The 16715-nt window shown below is 38.6% G+C and overlaps 1 protein-coding gene across 2 annotated transcripts; it reads left to right on the forward strand.

Annotated features, from left to right (window-relative positions):
• Window positions 1–4150: 4150 nt before the first annotated feature.
• On the forward strand, window positions 4151–10013 carry LOC118787811 (COUP transcription factor 2-like). Of its 2 annotated transcripts, none has more exons than XM_036543502.1 (3): window positions 4151–5396; window positions 6460–7005; window positions 9581–10013. In XM_036543502.1, exons 1-3 carry the CDS (start codon window positions 4931–4933, stop codon window positions 9853–9855), a joined length of 1287 nt encoding a protein of 428 aa, XP_036399395.1. In that variant the 5' UTR covers window positions 4151–4930; the 3' UTR covers window positions 9856–10013. The 2 variants fall into 2 exon arrangements, with proteins under 2 accessions (XP_036399395.1, XP_036399396.1); XM_036543503.1 differs by having other exon boundaries at window positions 6478–7005; window positions 9581–10011.
• Window positions 10014–16715: the final 6702 nt, after the last annotated feature.

The raw sequence follows: 16715 nt of genomic DNA on the forward strand, positions 1-16715 counted from the left end.
AAAAGTAATAGTAGTAGCAGCAGTAGTCGTAGTAGTAGTGGTGGTGTTGTTCTTACTACCATCAAGTGTAATTACATTATTAGAATTACTTAATAGTTATATCTATAATCCTTATAACCAAAGAGAGATCGCTTCAGATCTTTGTTCCCTGTTTTATCAATTCCTGTCTTATTATTTTACCAGCAGAATTTTAATTATGATATTATGTTGCGTTTGTTTTTGTTTGTTTGTGTTATACATTAAGATATTACTTTATCTCATTTAGTAGTTATGTTATAAATTATAACCTTAGCCAATGCCTAAGGTGTTATTTGTGGTTTAACGCAGTTCTTCTTACATCTTTGTGTTATCGTATACATGGCACATTTCGACACAACCTAATTCTCAAGGCTTCGACAATTCATATAAAAAGGGAGAGGAAGAAAAGAAAAAAAATGTATTCTCACAAACTACGCTGGAAAAATACTTGAATTAAGCAGAGAAAGTCATAAACGATATACCCGTATAAGAGGTTTCCTTGTAAACAGACAGGTGTCTCCCCTGTCTTCTCTCTCTCCCTCCCAGCCTCTATCAGTCCACGCGACGCAGCAGCGCGGAGAAGCGTGTTTTGCCCTCTGCGGAGCAGAAAAAAAACGCACTAAAAGCTTCTTCTGGCTTGTTTTTTTTTTCTTTTCTTTCTTTTTTTTGGGGAGAAAATTCCCTCAAGGCTCGGGTTGGTCTTCCTAATGTCCTTTCTTCCCCTTTGTCTTCGTTTTTAAGACAACTATATGAAACTCATATCACGAAGTCATGAGGATCTGAGCAATATAAAGTTAGTTGAAAACACGACATTAACTGTTTTTACTGATGCAGCTACGGGGATGACTTTTTAGTCCCTAAACTTTACGCAGGGTAATTTTAAATAACATTAAGAAGTCATCTGGGGGAATAAATGAGCCTGACGGAGAGACAACGTTGATTGATCTGACCAAAAAAGAAAGAAAGAAAGAAAGAAAAAGAAGACGACTGCTAGAATATCGTTTACCCTCATTACTAATAAGAAGCAAGATGCATCACGCCGAAGACGAATCAGCAACATATGCGTTTGGTACGTTTGTAAGAAACGAATATTTATTTGCACATAGATATAAACATATAGGCAACGATATCTTAAAATGTAGTCATGCAGGTGTAGCGTAGTATGGCAGTAATGTGTGTGTGTGCTTAACACGAACGTAATGATCGCACAGGTTACTGAATAACAAACATTTCTATGCTAACATGTCAAGAGGTATGTTTTTGAGCGTCTCGTTTCTTCTATTCCGTATGTCTCTGTATAAATGTGGCGAGACAGGCATTTGTTTTTTAAATTATTCTGGAAATTTAGAAAATTCTTAATATGTCTAAACCGCGTCACATTACAGTGATTGATTGCATTGAATAGCTCAGGCTATTTTTTAATTGTTATTTACGGTCCCTGTCCATCTTACGGGAATGAACACAATAATGACACACATTCTTGCATTTATCACACAAATGGAGGAAAATATGCAGACTCACCAGTGTAAAGACATGGTAAAATCCAGAGTGGAACGGTGTGATTTACAAAGTGTTCGTGTTCTTTTGACAGCTAATTTTGCAAAAAGGAAGGAAACCACGGTTTGACCAGAGAAAAAAGTGCTGCGCTCAGGCTAAGCATGTCAGTAATTGTTTTAAACAAACCCGAATACACAGAAGAGAAAGGAAAAAAGACCACTCCGATGTTCATCCAAAACTTAGACGAAAAGGTAAAAGTGTAGACCAACACACGTAGTTCAGCGACGTCCAAGGTAATTAGAAGGAAACCCCTAAAGCGTTAATCAGATTACAATGGGCAGAAGTGACTTTGGTGTTGGTGAGAGACGAGAGATCGAAGCCGGGTGCCTTAAGATGGGTCTTCTATATTAGAGCTAGATTTGAAGCAGGAATTATCCATACGCTAGGGGGCACCCAGATACTATAATAGATGCCTTCTTCGGTATTTTTTTTTCTTCATGGACAGCATATTCTCCGATTTAACCCGACTCTGACAGCCACCCCCCCCCCCCCCAACCCACCCCCTTCAAAGTACCACAAGCTGGCAGTTAGAAATTGCAAACGACTTGGAATCCCAAGAATATAGGGAAGCCACTTGTTCCTATTCATGATGTTGAGGTTGTCTGTCTTCTGATAAACGTATAGCTAGCGAACTCAATAAAACACAAGCCTAATGAACTCACATTTGGGTAATACACTTTTCAGATGTTGACATGCCTTATACCACGTTAGTTATAGATCCATCATGCCATTAAAAATATAGGTCATTTTAATACACATAAAATAAGATTTAGACTCATTTGGTGTGTTTCACAAAAACATTCAATTTATGATGTGCCAAATGTTCATGTCGTATATGACTCTATCTGTTGGTACTTGTATGAGCATACTGTCTATTTCACATTGTCACAAGAAAAACGTTGCAATATATTTAGAGTTCCTCAGGCATAGTTTTCATGCAATGAAGCTTTTAAATGCCATTCCATCCATTCTACATCACAACTAAGCCAAGAACCATTCGAGCTCCATATCACAATTATGTTACATATGCTTAAATATTGACACAAATTCTCCATGTTCAGCTTCACATTTACAGTATATCAGGCTGAAAGACTCTGCTTCATTCTGTTCTGATGAATCAGTTTTTAACTTAGTGCGAGACCCTTATGATCGTATTGCAGGTGTATCAGCAAGGGCGGTTGAATCACTTTAATTCGGACAATTGTACTGATGTACAGGCATATGTCGTAATGCTATCAATTACAAATACACCAGTGGAATAAATAACTGTCCTAATTTCCAATAAGCGTCGTCATAAAAGTCATCATTCCTGAACTGTGCGCACTTTTAAAAAAATGACCAAAAACAGACACCGCAACTTATCCTGTCAAAATTAATATATCTGCACATTAAGACACGCATATATATATATATATATATATATATATATATATATATATATGCCGAATGAAGCAGTTATAAAGACTAAATATCTTATATGGTGTATTGTCCTGTGAAGTATATGTGTGCACCTTTATACGTGGGTAATTTTGCATAAGTGGATGTGTTGCAATATGTGCATACTTTGCATTCAGCCTCATAACACTCAGTTTTTTAACACTCAGGGTCATTCCTGGTAAGGTTATCTGTCATGATATAAACCAAAAAGGTCACTCAGCGAAAGTGACGACTGGGTTGTGTAACTTTATACTGTTTTGTAAATTGGAAAGGAATCAGATGTTTATCGAGGAAAATAATAACACAAGCACAGTCAGACTAAAGGAAAATAGACGGAATATGTTCACTATTAACCACAGCCTGCTTGTTCATTGTATTACGCATTAAACAAAGTAGGCTTGAACAGAGTAGACTGTGGTTAAACGAAGACGTATATTATATACTTTGATCATGAAGACATACCACTACTAATGTATACATGTAAAATGGGCAATTATACCATGTTAAAATGGCAATACTAACATCTGCATATGGTTAACATAAAATGCCGAATGCGAATGATAGAATATTGCATTTAGGAGTAAATGAGGTGATTATGTGACCAAAACGACATCATCAGTATGACTTAATACGCAGCAATGCTTATAATTCTTAGCAGACACGTATCTATTCAAAATAATGTATTTTCATTTAAAATGTTAAGTGCATTAGGACAATGCAAAAGGCATATTGGAACCTTTGCTATAATCGTGTTTTCCTTATTCCAACACTTTTACGCTGATATTAAACCAAAAATATTAACAGCATTTAGGTTTCGGGATTTTATTTCCCATTCTAAAAGAGATTTGTGAGAGTGAAACGCAATCGTGGTTGTTTTTTTTTTTTTTTCTCTCCCAACTGTACAGTAATACCTCTCGCCTTAAGACCAAGCAGATTATCCACCGACCGTCGCTTGCTTTGGCAAAGCACCAAGTAGCACAAGTGCCGACTAGCCAATGGGGTTCAGGGGGCGGTCCGTGAGCTCTGACCAGTCAAACACAGTCACTTTCCTTATATGGCAGCCTATCTCCATGGTAACGTGTGCTAAGTTGCAGCAGTCGTGTCAAAGTTCACTATATAGAGAGCGCAGTGAGCTGATCAGAGAGAAAGCATTCTGCCAGCCCAGCTCCTAGAAATCGCAATCACTTCCTAACCTCCCCCTTTTTAACATATTTGATCACTTTGATTCTCTGATCTTTTTCTTATTATTTTTACGCGCATGAAGGAGGCTCTGTAGGTTGTGATCTTTTTTTCATTACTACTCTTGCTTGCCGGAGAGTTGACTTCATCATATTTGACTCAAGCACTGGCTTTGGCTCACGCTGGTGTTGCCTCAATAGGAAGAAAAGGAAGAAGCAGCATTATTTTTTATCAGTTGATGGTTTTCTTCGGAACTTCTCAAGGAACTTGGGATCGATCGCTCGCTGTTGGTGTCTAAGAGTTGACTTGGGCTTTTTGCATCTTTTTGTGCATCTGCTACATCGCTATCCTTCAGCCGACGCACCGGTTGCCTGTGTATATCGCTTGTCTTATTACTATTATTGTTTTTATCATTTTCCTTCATTTCTTCCTTAATGGGTTTCCTGAATGGCTGACTGCAAGCGTCCCTGGATTTGGCCTCTGAGCTCCCGGCTGCTCTTCAGCTCGTCACCGCATCAGGTTTAAAACATCAGCGTACGCGTTTCTTCGCTGAAAGAAACACAATTTTGTGCAAGTTTCCGCGGACAATCCATCAAAATATAGCTATCGTTTACTATAAATAATTTCATACGGTTTTACTTGCCGGTGATAGTGCACTGCGTTATTTCAACACTGTAATCAAAGCCGTGCGAAACCAAAAAACGGGAGACAAAAAGTTTCTTAACGTTGACTGACAGATATGGCAATGGTAGTGTGGAGGGGCTCACAGGACGATGTTGCCGAGACTCAGGGCACCCTCTCTTCGCAAGCCCCACAAGGAGGACCGCTATCTCTTCCTACCGCTCAGCCAGGCCAGCTGAACCTTGCGGGCTCGCAGGTCGCCCCTCCGACCCCCCAGACGCCCGTTCAAGGCGGACCCCCGAACAATACAGCACAGTCTACGCCGACGAACCAGACGACTCAGAGCCAAGCGGAAAAACAGCCCCAGCACATCGAATGCGTGGTTTGCGGGGACAAATCGAGTGGTAAACACTATGGCCAGTTCACATGCGAGGGGTGCAAAAGCTTCTTCAAACGGAGCGTACGGAGGAACCTTAGCTACACATGCCGTGCCAACAGGAACTGTCCCATTGACCAGCACCACCGCAATCAGTGTCAATACTGTCGCCTCAAAAAATGCCTAAAAGTTGGCATGCGACGGGAAGGTATTGGGATTTTTGTTTTCTTACCGATATGTTTTTTTCTACTCTTTGTGCTGAACAAATCGTGTATTGTGGTGCTATTTCCCCTACTCTCTCCCGAGTCTTTTCCCAGGCTAACCGGCAGGAACACGCAAGAAACGCCTTCATTACTTGAGCTCGAGACGGAACGAATCTTTCCTCCCTTTACTGTTTTGCATGTACTGTTTCATGACACGTTCGCACCAAATTAGAGTCAATATTATAAACATTTCTATGGTGTCTTGTGTTATACAAAGACTACGTTGTCTGGTTATGTACGAGAAGCGAAAATTTAGCTATATGTGCGTCTTTATTTGAGTAAGGAGAACGGATACGCCGTGCTGTTATGGCGCGGCTTTAAGGCAACTGCATGTTTTAAATCGCACACATGATTTCGAAATCGTGTTACATTCATTTCTGTAGCGGCGAGCCACCTATTTATCGTGTAAACGTCAAAATATTGACCATAAATGAAAATAAAGCACACAGGACAACGTTTAGTTTGCTATGTTGTGTTTAAAATAGTCTGCTGTGTAGTTTTCGGGAGTATAGAATAGCATGAATAGCTAGCGAAGTAGGTTAAGGGTTAGCCAGCGAGGGTTGCCTTCCTTTGTGCATGTATCCAGTGAATCCACATTGCTGCTGTCATATGTGAAGAAGCTCTTGATATTAATTATCCCAAAAATACAAACGTAAAAATTAGAAACATACACGTACAAAAAAACCGCATTGTTATGAAAATGAGATTGTTTTACAGTTCGTTTTGTGTGAGACCTTGGCGCGATGTTTATCCCACAAGTGCAGTTTATAACTCTATGTAATATCTTTTGTTTGTTACTCGTAGTGTTTATGAAACTAACTTAGATCGAACAATTGAAGAAATGTGTTTGTTAGAAAAAGAGTATAAGACTAAAGGAAACAAAGAAGTAAGCCAGTATTGTTTGTTATTATTACTATTATTTAATTCTGATTTGTTCTTGAATGTGCAGTGAATAAGGAGGTTAAAGTGTTTTGTTCATGTGTAGAATTCAGGCATCAATATCTGCAGTTTCTGTCTTTACTGCAGCGGTTCAAAGAGGACGGATGCCACCCACGCAGCCACACCACGGCCAGTTCGCCTTGACAAACGGGGACCCTCTGCATTGCCATTCTTACCTATCCGGATATATCTCTCTTCTCCTGAGAGCGGAGCCCTACCCGACGTCCCGGTATGGCAGCCAGTGTATGCAGCCAAATAACATCATGGGCATCGAGAACATTTGTGAACTGGCGGCCCGGATGCTCTTTAGCGCCGTGGAGTGGGCTAGGAATATTCCCTTCTTTCCAGACCTGCAGATTACGGACCAGGTGGCCCTTCTGAGGTTAACCTGGAGTGAGCTGTTTGTGCTGAACGCGGCACAGTGCTCCATGCCACTGCATGTGGCTCCTCTTCTGGCGGCGGCAGGCCTACACGCCTCTCCCATGTCTGCGGACCGAGTTGTCGCCTTTATGGACCACATTAGGATCTTCCAAGAACAAGTGGAGAAGCTGAAAGCTTTGCATGTCGACTCCGCTGAATACAGCTGCTTAAAGGCCATAGTACTTTTCACCTCAGGTAAGCAGTAAATTGGGTTCTCAAGAAACTACCCCCCCTTAATTGAAAGTAATTTCAAAATGAATGCACATCTGAAACCCAGTGTGCGTGTGTGTGTGTGTGTGTGATTGTGTTTGTGCCTGTGTACTAAAGCACCTCTTCCTAGTACCTAGGGGTACAAAATAATCTAGAAAATCTGAGTGGCCATATCATTTCATAACAGGGCAGTGGTCACCCCCACATGGAAACCAAAACTAAAGTGAAAATAAAGACTGACAGTAAAAAAAAAATAAAAATAAAAATTTTATATATATATATATATATATATATATATATATATATATATATATATATATATATATATAAACAAACACAATAATGTGTAAATATGTATATATCCATTTTTTTTCAGAAACAAATTCCTGAGTCTACAATAATATGAGCACAGACATGCCTTATTGCTGAGCTTTATAATTTGTAATCTAAGCCGCACAGTATTTTTTTGTGATTTATTATGTCTGTAATATATATATTTAAATTAACAGGGACAAATCTGTATATTGTAGGGTGTGTGAACTTTTTTTCTTAGAAGAGAAAGACATAAAAAGTTATTTTCAGTTTGCTCCACAAAATTTCGAAACATATTTGAGGCCTGGTCTGTGGAATGCTATTAGAACTTTGTCCAAGCAGTGTCAACATTAATTTGCAAGTACTTAACATGAAGTGATATAGATGGAATTATTTGCTTTAGCTCTAAATGGCTCTGCTTTTGCATGATTATGTGTTTATGTACCATCAATTATTTGTATTTATAAGGAATGACAGGTATAAATGATGTCATGTTGGAGGGGTGGTGGCGATGGTGGTGGTTTGTATGTGTTTTGTGTGTGTGTGTGTGTGTGTGTGTGTTTGGGGGGGGGGGGGGGGGGGGGGGTTGGGGGGGGGTGAAGAACCTGGGCCAAATGCTCTATATTACAACCTTGTCTTTTTACACAGAATCCACACGACACAGATCCCTAACCTTAACAGTTCTTGTTGATGTTACAATTAATAAAGCAATAGCTCAACAGAGTTTTGCCCTTCTGGAATAGAACATTTTAGGCTATGTGGGAAAAGAACTCACAATCCGCTGCTTGTTATGTTAGGGTGATCTGGGGATCCAAGGCATTCTCTGGACATGATCCAGAGCTGGGTCATGACCCCAGATTCAGAAATTTATCATTAACTCACATTATTAAAGGAGTAAATAAATGATAATAAAAAAAAACATACGTTCTAAGTATCGAGCAATGCGAAATACGCTGTGTGGTATTTAAAACATTAAATTTAGAAATTGTGTCTGTACTAAAGTTACTGTGCAAATGGAGATGTATGTAGCCCTGCTGTATTGAGTATGTTCGACAGAGGGACGAGTAGTTTAATGTAAGTGCTGTCGCTATTGCGTTATTATATGTTTTGTCTTTTATCGTACGATGTATCTTTTCGTTTACACAAAACACGGTTATTACATAGATGTTATGGTAAATAGGGCAACCGAAACGAGTATTTATTGATTGTACACAGGAATGTTGTTTTTTAAGCAGTGTATAGTCCACGTATAATGCAAGCATGAAAAATGGCTTGTTTTGCTAGAGACATGCGACGGCCATGTTTATTGGTGATTACTGCCATTCATGTGAATGCTAGATCACCGCTGGACGTCATTTCTCTCAAATCGGTTGAGCCGTCGGTTTGTGTCTGTACTTTAGCGAAAAATAAATCCAGTACAGCGGTTAGGTCAAAAAGTGCCTTTGATTTGGCAAAACCCTCAATATAAACAATTTTGGATCGCGGGAACTTGACGGAATAATGACCGATGTTCTAACAGAGTCAGAGCTCAATGTGTGCGCATCGTTGTTGTTCTTTTAATAAACTCAATTGCCATGAAGCTTCAGAGAGGCTGTTGTCAGTTTCAATATTTTTGACGTTGTGTATTGTGTGGACAAATGCGTCGTGCCACAACGGGCATCGTTATAATCATTAGGGTCCCAAATTAAGGAAAAAAACTCACGCATCTGAATAAGACACGTAGCAATGCTAAATGTTTGTCGACGTTTTATGTTCTCAGGCAGGTACTACAAGTCGCCCTTTACACAGAATCACTCACGTCGACTTAAAATAGCCAGGCACTGCCAAGTGGTTTGTAAAATGCACATCTATGTTGACTACATCCCTAATCACTGAAAAAATGTTAAAAATTAAAATGATGTGCTGCTAACCGTACTTGAATTCCTCATGTTACAATTGCTTTCAATTTAGTCAAGGTGCCGCTGCCATAGACCGAAAAGATACAACATTATATAGAATCATAAAATGTGGTATGTGGACGACAATAGATCACAATTCTTATTTGGAATATGACGATAATTTTCCACGGAAAATGTAATTAATATACACTTTGCATGTGAGAGGATACACGTCTGTTTTGAAGTTAAAAATGCAGCTTCAGCCAGCGTCATCTGAGGGCCTTGGAGGTCTTCATCTGTACTAACCAGTGTTGCTGAACTGAGTCATGTGCCTAATCTTGCCATTCATTTTGCCTTCTTCCCGTTTCTAGATGCTTGCGGTCTTTCCGATGTGGCTCACGTGGAAAGTTTGCAAGAGAAATCCCAATGTGCTCTGGAGGAGTACGTTAGGAGCCAGTACCCTAACCAGCCAACTCGATTTGGGAAGCTTTTACTCCGCCTGCCCTCTCTTCGCACGGTCTCCTCTTCGGTCATAGAGCAATTATTTTTCGTCCGTTTGGTAGGTAAAACCCCAATTGAAACCCTCATAAGAGACATGTTGCTTTCGGGAAGTAGTTTCAACTGGCCTTACATGTCAATTCAATAAGCAGGATGGGAGCACGAGAAGACTAAGATAGTTAGCGTTTGTTTTAGAAGGAAAATCGCTGTTACACCAGTTTACTTACACGAAGAAAGACAATTTCAGAAAAGACTGTGAATAAAAAAAAAAACAGACATTCAGTGAACTTTTACAATCCAGAAAAAAGCTCCCGTGTCATTCTGAACAACTTGCTACTTATTTTATTTTAATATTATTTTATTTTTTGTAAAAAGAGAGGAGTTTTTTTTCTTTTTGTAAACCTTTGAGGAAATGAAACTATAAAGTGCATTTAAAGGAGAATTTGGAGAAAATTAGGAGAAAATGAAAAAAAGTAAGTTATCTTTTTTCCAACTTATTATTGTCCTGTGTCCATGTACCTATAGCTGTTTTTATATTTATTCTCCTTTGTGGTTCCAAACCGGCTTATGTGATTCTGTAGTATACAGTTTTTAATATAACCATGGCTTCATATAAAACAGTGAAATAATGTAAGAAATCTATTCTTCAAGAATTAAAACGAAATCCCCGGCAATATATGGAGATAGCGATTGTACAGTGCGTGATGCTGGGAGCGCGCTTACTGTAAAGGTGACCCATTATTTGCAGAGATCAAGGGGTAATTTGGAGAATTCAGGTAGAATTTACTGTTTGTGACCCAAAAGATGAAAGCGTTTCGGTCGATAGGAGAAGTGTAAGGAACCGGGGAGAATCTTATTTAATATAATTCTAGAAGAGCCTTGCGCGAAGCAAAATTCAACGCTTCAGCTGAAGACGTTTCACGAAACAGTACGTACAGCTTACTTTTACGACGCGTTTATAGTACATGGTCCATATTTGTCCGTTATCTAAACTTTAACAAGATTCTATTGGCTCTTAGTGTGGGCTAATGCAGTGTTCCAGCTGAACGAACGATGTTTTTGATTTACCCTGTTAACATTAGGAGGTATTTAAGACAACGAGAATCTTTATGTCTTCAGATGAACAGTACAGCAAATGACACGTCTGGCTGGTTCGTGGTTGTTCAGTAATTTCCATTAACGTAAGATTGAAATATAGGGGAAGCAACACGTTATTTGTGACAGACTTGTATGGCTTAACAAGTGACTTTCAATCAGGTTTCCCTCGTTTACTTGTCCCATTGTACAAACTTGGGTCTTAAGGATGCCTATATGACCAGTGAAAATATTAAGTAATTTAATATCTTAAAGAAAAGGAGAGGTCAAAGGTCACTTTACCTTTTCATTTAGTGGTAAGATATTATTCAAAAGCAGTATTATATCCCCTGAATTGTTAAAAGGTATTACACTTAATAATGCCCAATACACATTAAGCATTAAGTGCCTGTAAAGTGGGAAATGATTAATTTGCTATTAAAATTGTTAGCAAAGTGTTAGGAATATTGGGAACACTGTCAGGTTTGAAACGTCAGTCTTATGATTGTGCATTTCACATATAAGAGACAGCAATTAGAAGCAGTATTGTTGTAAATATAGGTCAATTCTTTTCAATGAGTTCTCTTTTTATACAAAGTATATGTGATTAAGAAAATCTGTGGTTGCCATTTTTTTATTTGGTAATTCAAAAATGTCTTCAAAATGAGTGACATACTTAGCTAGTAGCACTGAAAGCTCTGTTTCTAATGTATATACATATTACAAAAATGTTTTTGGTTTTTTTTGTTTGTTTTTTTAATGTATTTAGACTGTGAATGCATGGCCACAGGTCGCTAACCTATTTTGCATTTGGTATATATAAATGTAAATGTTTTTTGTTTGTTTTTTTCTTTGACTGTATAGATATAATCTGTGCATTCAGTACAATAGCCCTTGTATTTAAAAAAAAAGAAACAAAACGTTCAGTAATAAGACTTAACAGGGTGAGGTGGTTTGGAAAGGGGACGCTATTTTGGTTTAGTGTTTTGCTCCTTTTCATTGATAACCGATGCCTTGTGTGTGAAAGCTTGCAATTTCGTCCTTGTTTTGAGGGTTCTCTATAACACACAAGTCACCATGTTGTGGTTGGATAAAAAGGGATCATATTATATAGTTGATTGAGCAGTGATCTTTGGCTGTTCCTAAGCAACATATGGACCAGAGAATGATACATGATTGTAATTATGAACAGTTTAAACAACTGACCCACGTTTTTATATATATATAAATATATATAACTATATTACTGCAGGGTATTGATAACGTATAGATACTTTTTTATTATTATGATTATTATTATTAATTGCAAGTGATGTACGTGAGTGTGTGTGGAAGTTTATAGTTGAAAACAATTCTTGTTTGTTTGTGTTAGCTTATTGTAAACAAGCATTCTGCTGTAAATTTGTTCTTGGTATTAAATTATAATTTATGAATTTGAAATCAAAAGGTATCCCCTGTTTTATTGTTCTTTGCAATTCATAATGAATAGGGTGTTATCTTCAAGAATAGATTTGAACATGAATTAAGAAATAATAAATATATGTCTGTGTGTGTGTGTGTGTGTGGGAGAGAGAGAGAGAGAGAGAGAGAGAGAGAGAGAGAGAGGGCCTTCTGCATAGTGGGGGGTTGACTGAACTTTGAGCGTCTATGAGACTAAACCCGTGGGAGGGAGAACTAGTATAGCTTTTAAAAAGAATGCAATTTGAAATGAGGCAATAGTGATGACACTAATATAGAAGTCCGTCAAGTTTTCATTATGCAAAACAATAGCCTACCCTTCTTAATTTAAGGCTGGCAACACCATGGAATTACGCTCAACACCATGGAATTAAATCATGGCTAGTGATCCCCGCTTTCAAAAGAGGCAAATTTAAAAAGTAAAAACTGTATTCCCAATCTCGGATGTAGAACTTTCTTTTTGACATCATTGAAATGGCGGGTACTGCAATGTCGAAATGCAATGGAACGATGCATTGGATTAGAATTACGCGACAGAAGAGAGGCTGAGATGGTCTGTTTTCTTCGAAAAGAAAAAAATGGATTGAATAAGCCGGATAAAAGCAAACACGGGCTCTGTTCTGCTCTCATACCTCCCATGCTAAAATCCCTATCCAGAGTTATGTGTTAAATTGTATTTCAAGTCGTTAATAGTGGAGAACCAAGCGTGTGAAAGTATGCCTTTAAGCTCGCGTTTTACTTGGTGTCCTATTAGTTGAGTCAATATGGCGTCTCGCGATGCAGTGCAAACTACGGCTCCCCGGAGCACAGCAGTGTTAGTAATAGAAACCACATTGCTAAAGCAGTGGACCCCCTCCATCCAAACGCGGAGCCTCAAACTATTAGCGGCGAGAACCAGACATTTCCAAATTATTCTGTGATGAAACAGTCCGAGTCTTAAAAAAATCAGCGATTCCCTTACAATTGAAAAATGTGTTGTTGTTTTGTAAAGGCTTGGATTAATTTGCTCAGACATGTGGAAAAGTGTTTTCATTCTGGAATTAAAAGAGTAAGACATATAGCCTACGTTTTCTAATAGAATAGGCCAGCCCAAAAGCAAGGATCAGGTGCAAAGGAGTATTCCCTTGTGCGTGATTCCGCTTCGTAGGCTATGCAGAATTTCTCTATTTCAAATGTGCGGGCGCCCATGGTATTATTTCATTGGCATTTATTTTTTAGGGAATGCTTAAACCAATACCCTTGTAGAGTGTATAAGATATGCATACAATAACAATAGCATCATGTCTGTCCAGTTAATTCACATGTTATAGATCATGTCAGTGCCAACACCTTGTCATAATGAAAACATCAACATTGTCATAACGCCTCGTTGCTAGTTATTATTATTATTGTTATTATTATTATTATTATTATTATTTTACTCGTTAATACTGGGCGCTCACTCCGGACATGCATTATAGCAGACATTAATCCACTGGTTCCCAGAGACAGAGCCGAAGCCTGTGTCAGGGTTTATTTATATAAGTAAATCTCGTTTCGGATGATTTCCCTCCAATTTCTCAGATTTCAAAGGAGTCCCACTACGTTTCTGTCTAATTAATGGTGAAAGTCAGCGAAATCTAATTACGCAGTAATTTTGGAGCAGTTAGTGTTGGGCGTTGGTGTAACAAGCTGAGGACGGGAAATGATATATGAGAATTGATATTACTAAATTATTTTACATTCCGGACTGTTTTATCAAAGACGCTCGTGTAAATTCTTATCAATTCATATTTTAGATCACTGCATATTATGTTTTTAATCGACATATTATTAATGTTTGTGCAATTCCTGTTGCCATACAACGTGAAAGGCGGTTCGAAATAGTCATTGCATTTCTTCATGTGTGTTCTTACATGAATTCATACAATGAATTGTAATCGATCAAGTTAAACATTTCTTTATCAATATGGTGATTGGTGTTTAACTGGGCTAGCCTTTTCCCCTCCATCTTTTTAATTAAATACTTTTACGTGAGGAGGCCGACCAGAGTAAGTTTGCAGTAATTTGGATCATAGCGTCACTGGGTTGATTTTAGTTGACAGAGCGTGTGTTGAGGCTGAACTCTATAATTTGCACTTCTGTTCTTTTATTAGCGTTGGACATCGAACTAATGAGCTCTCCCTGGCGACGATGCCACTTTTATTTATTTTCTCCTGGAAAAAAAGGAAAATACACTTTGAGATATACTTGCGAGCAACGCGAACGAACAAGCAAAGCGGATTTCTAATCAAACACCGTTGATTATGTGACGGGCTTCCTCTTCTGAAGAGCGGTGTCATTTCAAATTTAAACAAACCATTTTTGATATTCGAAAGCACGCGTGTGTGCGTGGGCACGTGCGTGTAGGTTTTATGGTACAGTCTGTGATATACACTGATGTCGTAGCAGGTTGACCATGTAGATTTGTCCTTTCTATTCTTCTTCTTCCTCATAATAATAGTAATAACAACAACAATAATAATAATAATAATAATAATAAAACGTTTTGTTCTTAGTTGCTCTTAAACAATAATCGTTCGTTTACTTGGAAAGTACATATCTAAGCGTACACTGCATAGATTTTAAATTTAAAAAATAAAATTACATAAGCAATAATCTATAGGTTCAACGATGATGATGAAGATCATTTCTACTTGTATCATCGATTATTATTGTTGTCACTGCTGCTCATGTAAGGCGATAGCAATAAGGACTTTAGGTTTTGTTTTTTTTTTTTGTTTTTTTTTCGAATTTCAACTTACACCTTCGATAATATATTTCAGTAGGTGTTCGATGGATCCAGTATTATTACACTGCAGAGACAGCTATACTAGTTTGCATCGTTCTTTCAACTACTCCCTTCTTTCTTTCCCCTCACTTTGGTATAAATTTGCTTGTTTAAATTCACGTGTAATTTAAGGCAGCCAGACACCAGTTGACTATGTCTCACAGAGGGTGGTACACGTGGATCCTATATTCATGCACTATAAGTAATCAAAGTTCAATGACGATGAATGTATGAATGAACTATGACGGTAATGGCGCTATCAACAGGTCTTTGCGATGGTCCAAAACTGCATTTTGTTTATTCATGTGTTTTCCCCCAATGTGATATAAAATGTCATATCTATATGTATATGTATATATGCGCGCGCGCGTGTGTGTGTGTGTGTGTGTGGGGGGGGGGGGGGGGGGGGGGCTGGGATTGTGAACGTTTATCATAACTGTACATCCAATAGGTTGAAAAAGTTGAACCCTTAATTATTCTCCGTGGCGACACCTACAGGTCCAGAAGTTTAGACCTTTGTTTGTCTTTCTGTCCTTTCTTTTTTTGCGTGGGGTGGTGCACTATGATCACAAGCAGTACATGTACAGTCAACATCTCTTTAAGGAGACGCGCTCTCCGGTTGTGCTTTTGCGCTGTACGCTTGCGCTTTGATGTTTTGCAAACACCTGACTGTTCCCCCTAAGGACAGAGGTTTCCACGCTTTTTGCGACCTCTCCTTGTCCCCTGCACATTCGCTGACTGTCCGGCACAGCTGAAGAGATTCGAGCCTTGACCTCTCCCGTCAAGTCAAGCGGCCAGCCTAGTGCAAACGAAGCAAGCCTGTGTGATCTCATTTTAGTTAACTGGAATCATGCTCAGCCATGACAAACTGTTCATGTTTAATTTACCGTTGGAACCTTTCCTGAGTCTGAGGGTTAAAACCACATTATTATTATTAATATTAATATTATTATTATTATTTTCTTGATTTACCGATACATGCATGCGTTTTTGAGGTCACAGATCTGCGTCGGTCCACCCCCGTGCACTGGTGAGAATCCTTCGGCGAATGGGACCTTCTGTATCACGACTCTTGTGCAATACATTCTCTTCAAGATGCATGTGTATTTAGACTGTCAGTTATCTTTGTTATTTTAAATAAAGTGCTTTTAAATGGACTTGGTGTTCCAAGCTTGGTGCGTTCCTCTCTCTAAATGTTAGAAAATTGTGCCATCTACCCGCTATTCACAGAACTGTCACTTGCAGGACCTTCGAAGACCTCCAGCCAACTTTAACACAATGAGGAAGGCCGAGGGGGCTGGGAAGTGCTTCGCTGTAAAGCGTCCTGAGTTTCACAAGAAGACAGCATTAAAAGAGCCTCCAAAATTGCACTGCCGTTTACAATCGTAAAATATATACTATCAGTTTAGGGAAAACGACTATGTAAAATAAACCTACAAAAGAAACCACGCATTTTATGAACTACATTGTTTAGTCATAATTCATGTGAACGTTCCTTCTCTTATTGTGTCAGGATGCTTGTGTGTTCTTGTAAATGATGCACATCCATATGGTTTCCAGTTAGGCATTTAACCGAATGGATACAATATCTGGAAGAAGCCCATTCGTACGGGATTGACACGGGTTGTTACACACATGTTGGAAAGACCCGCTATAATTGTAACCGC

The sequence above is a fragment of the Megalops cyprinoides genome, chromosome 13 (genome assembly GCF_013368585.1).
Source record: "Megalops cyprinoides isolate fMegCyp1 chromosome 13, fMegCyp1.pri, whole genome shotgun sequence".
In the NCBI taxonomy this organism is placed as follows: domain Eukaryota; kingdom Metazoa; phylum Chordata; class Actinopteri; order Elopiformes; family Megalopidae; genus Megalops; species Megalops cyprinoides.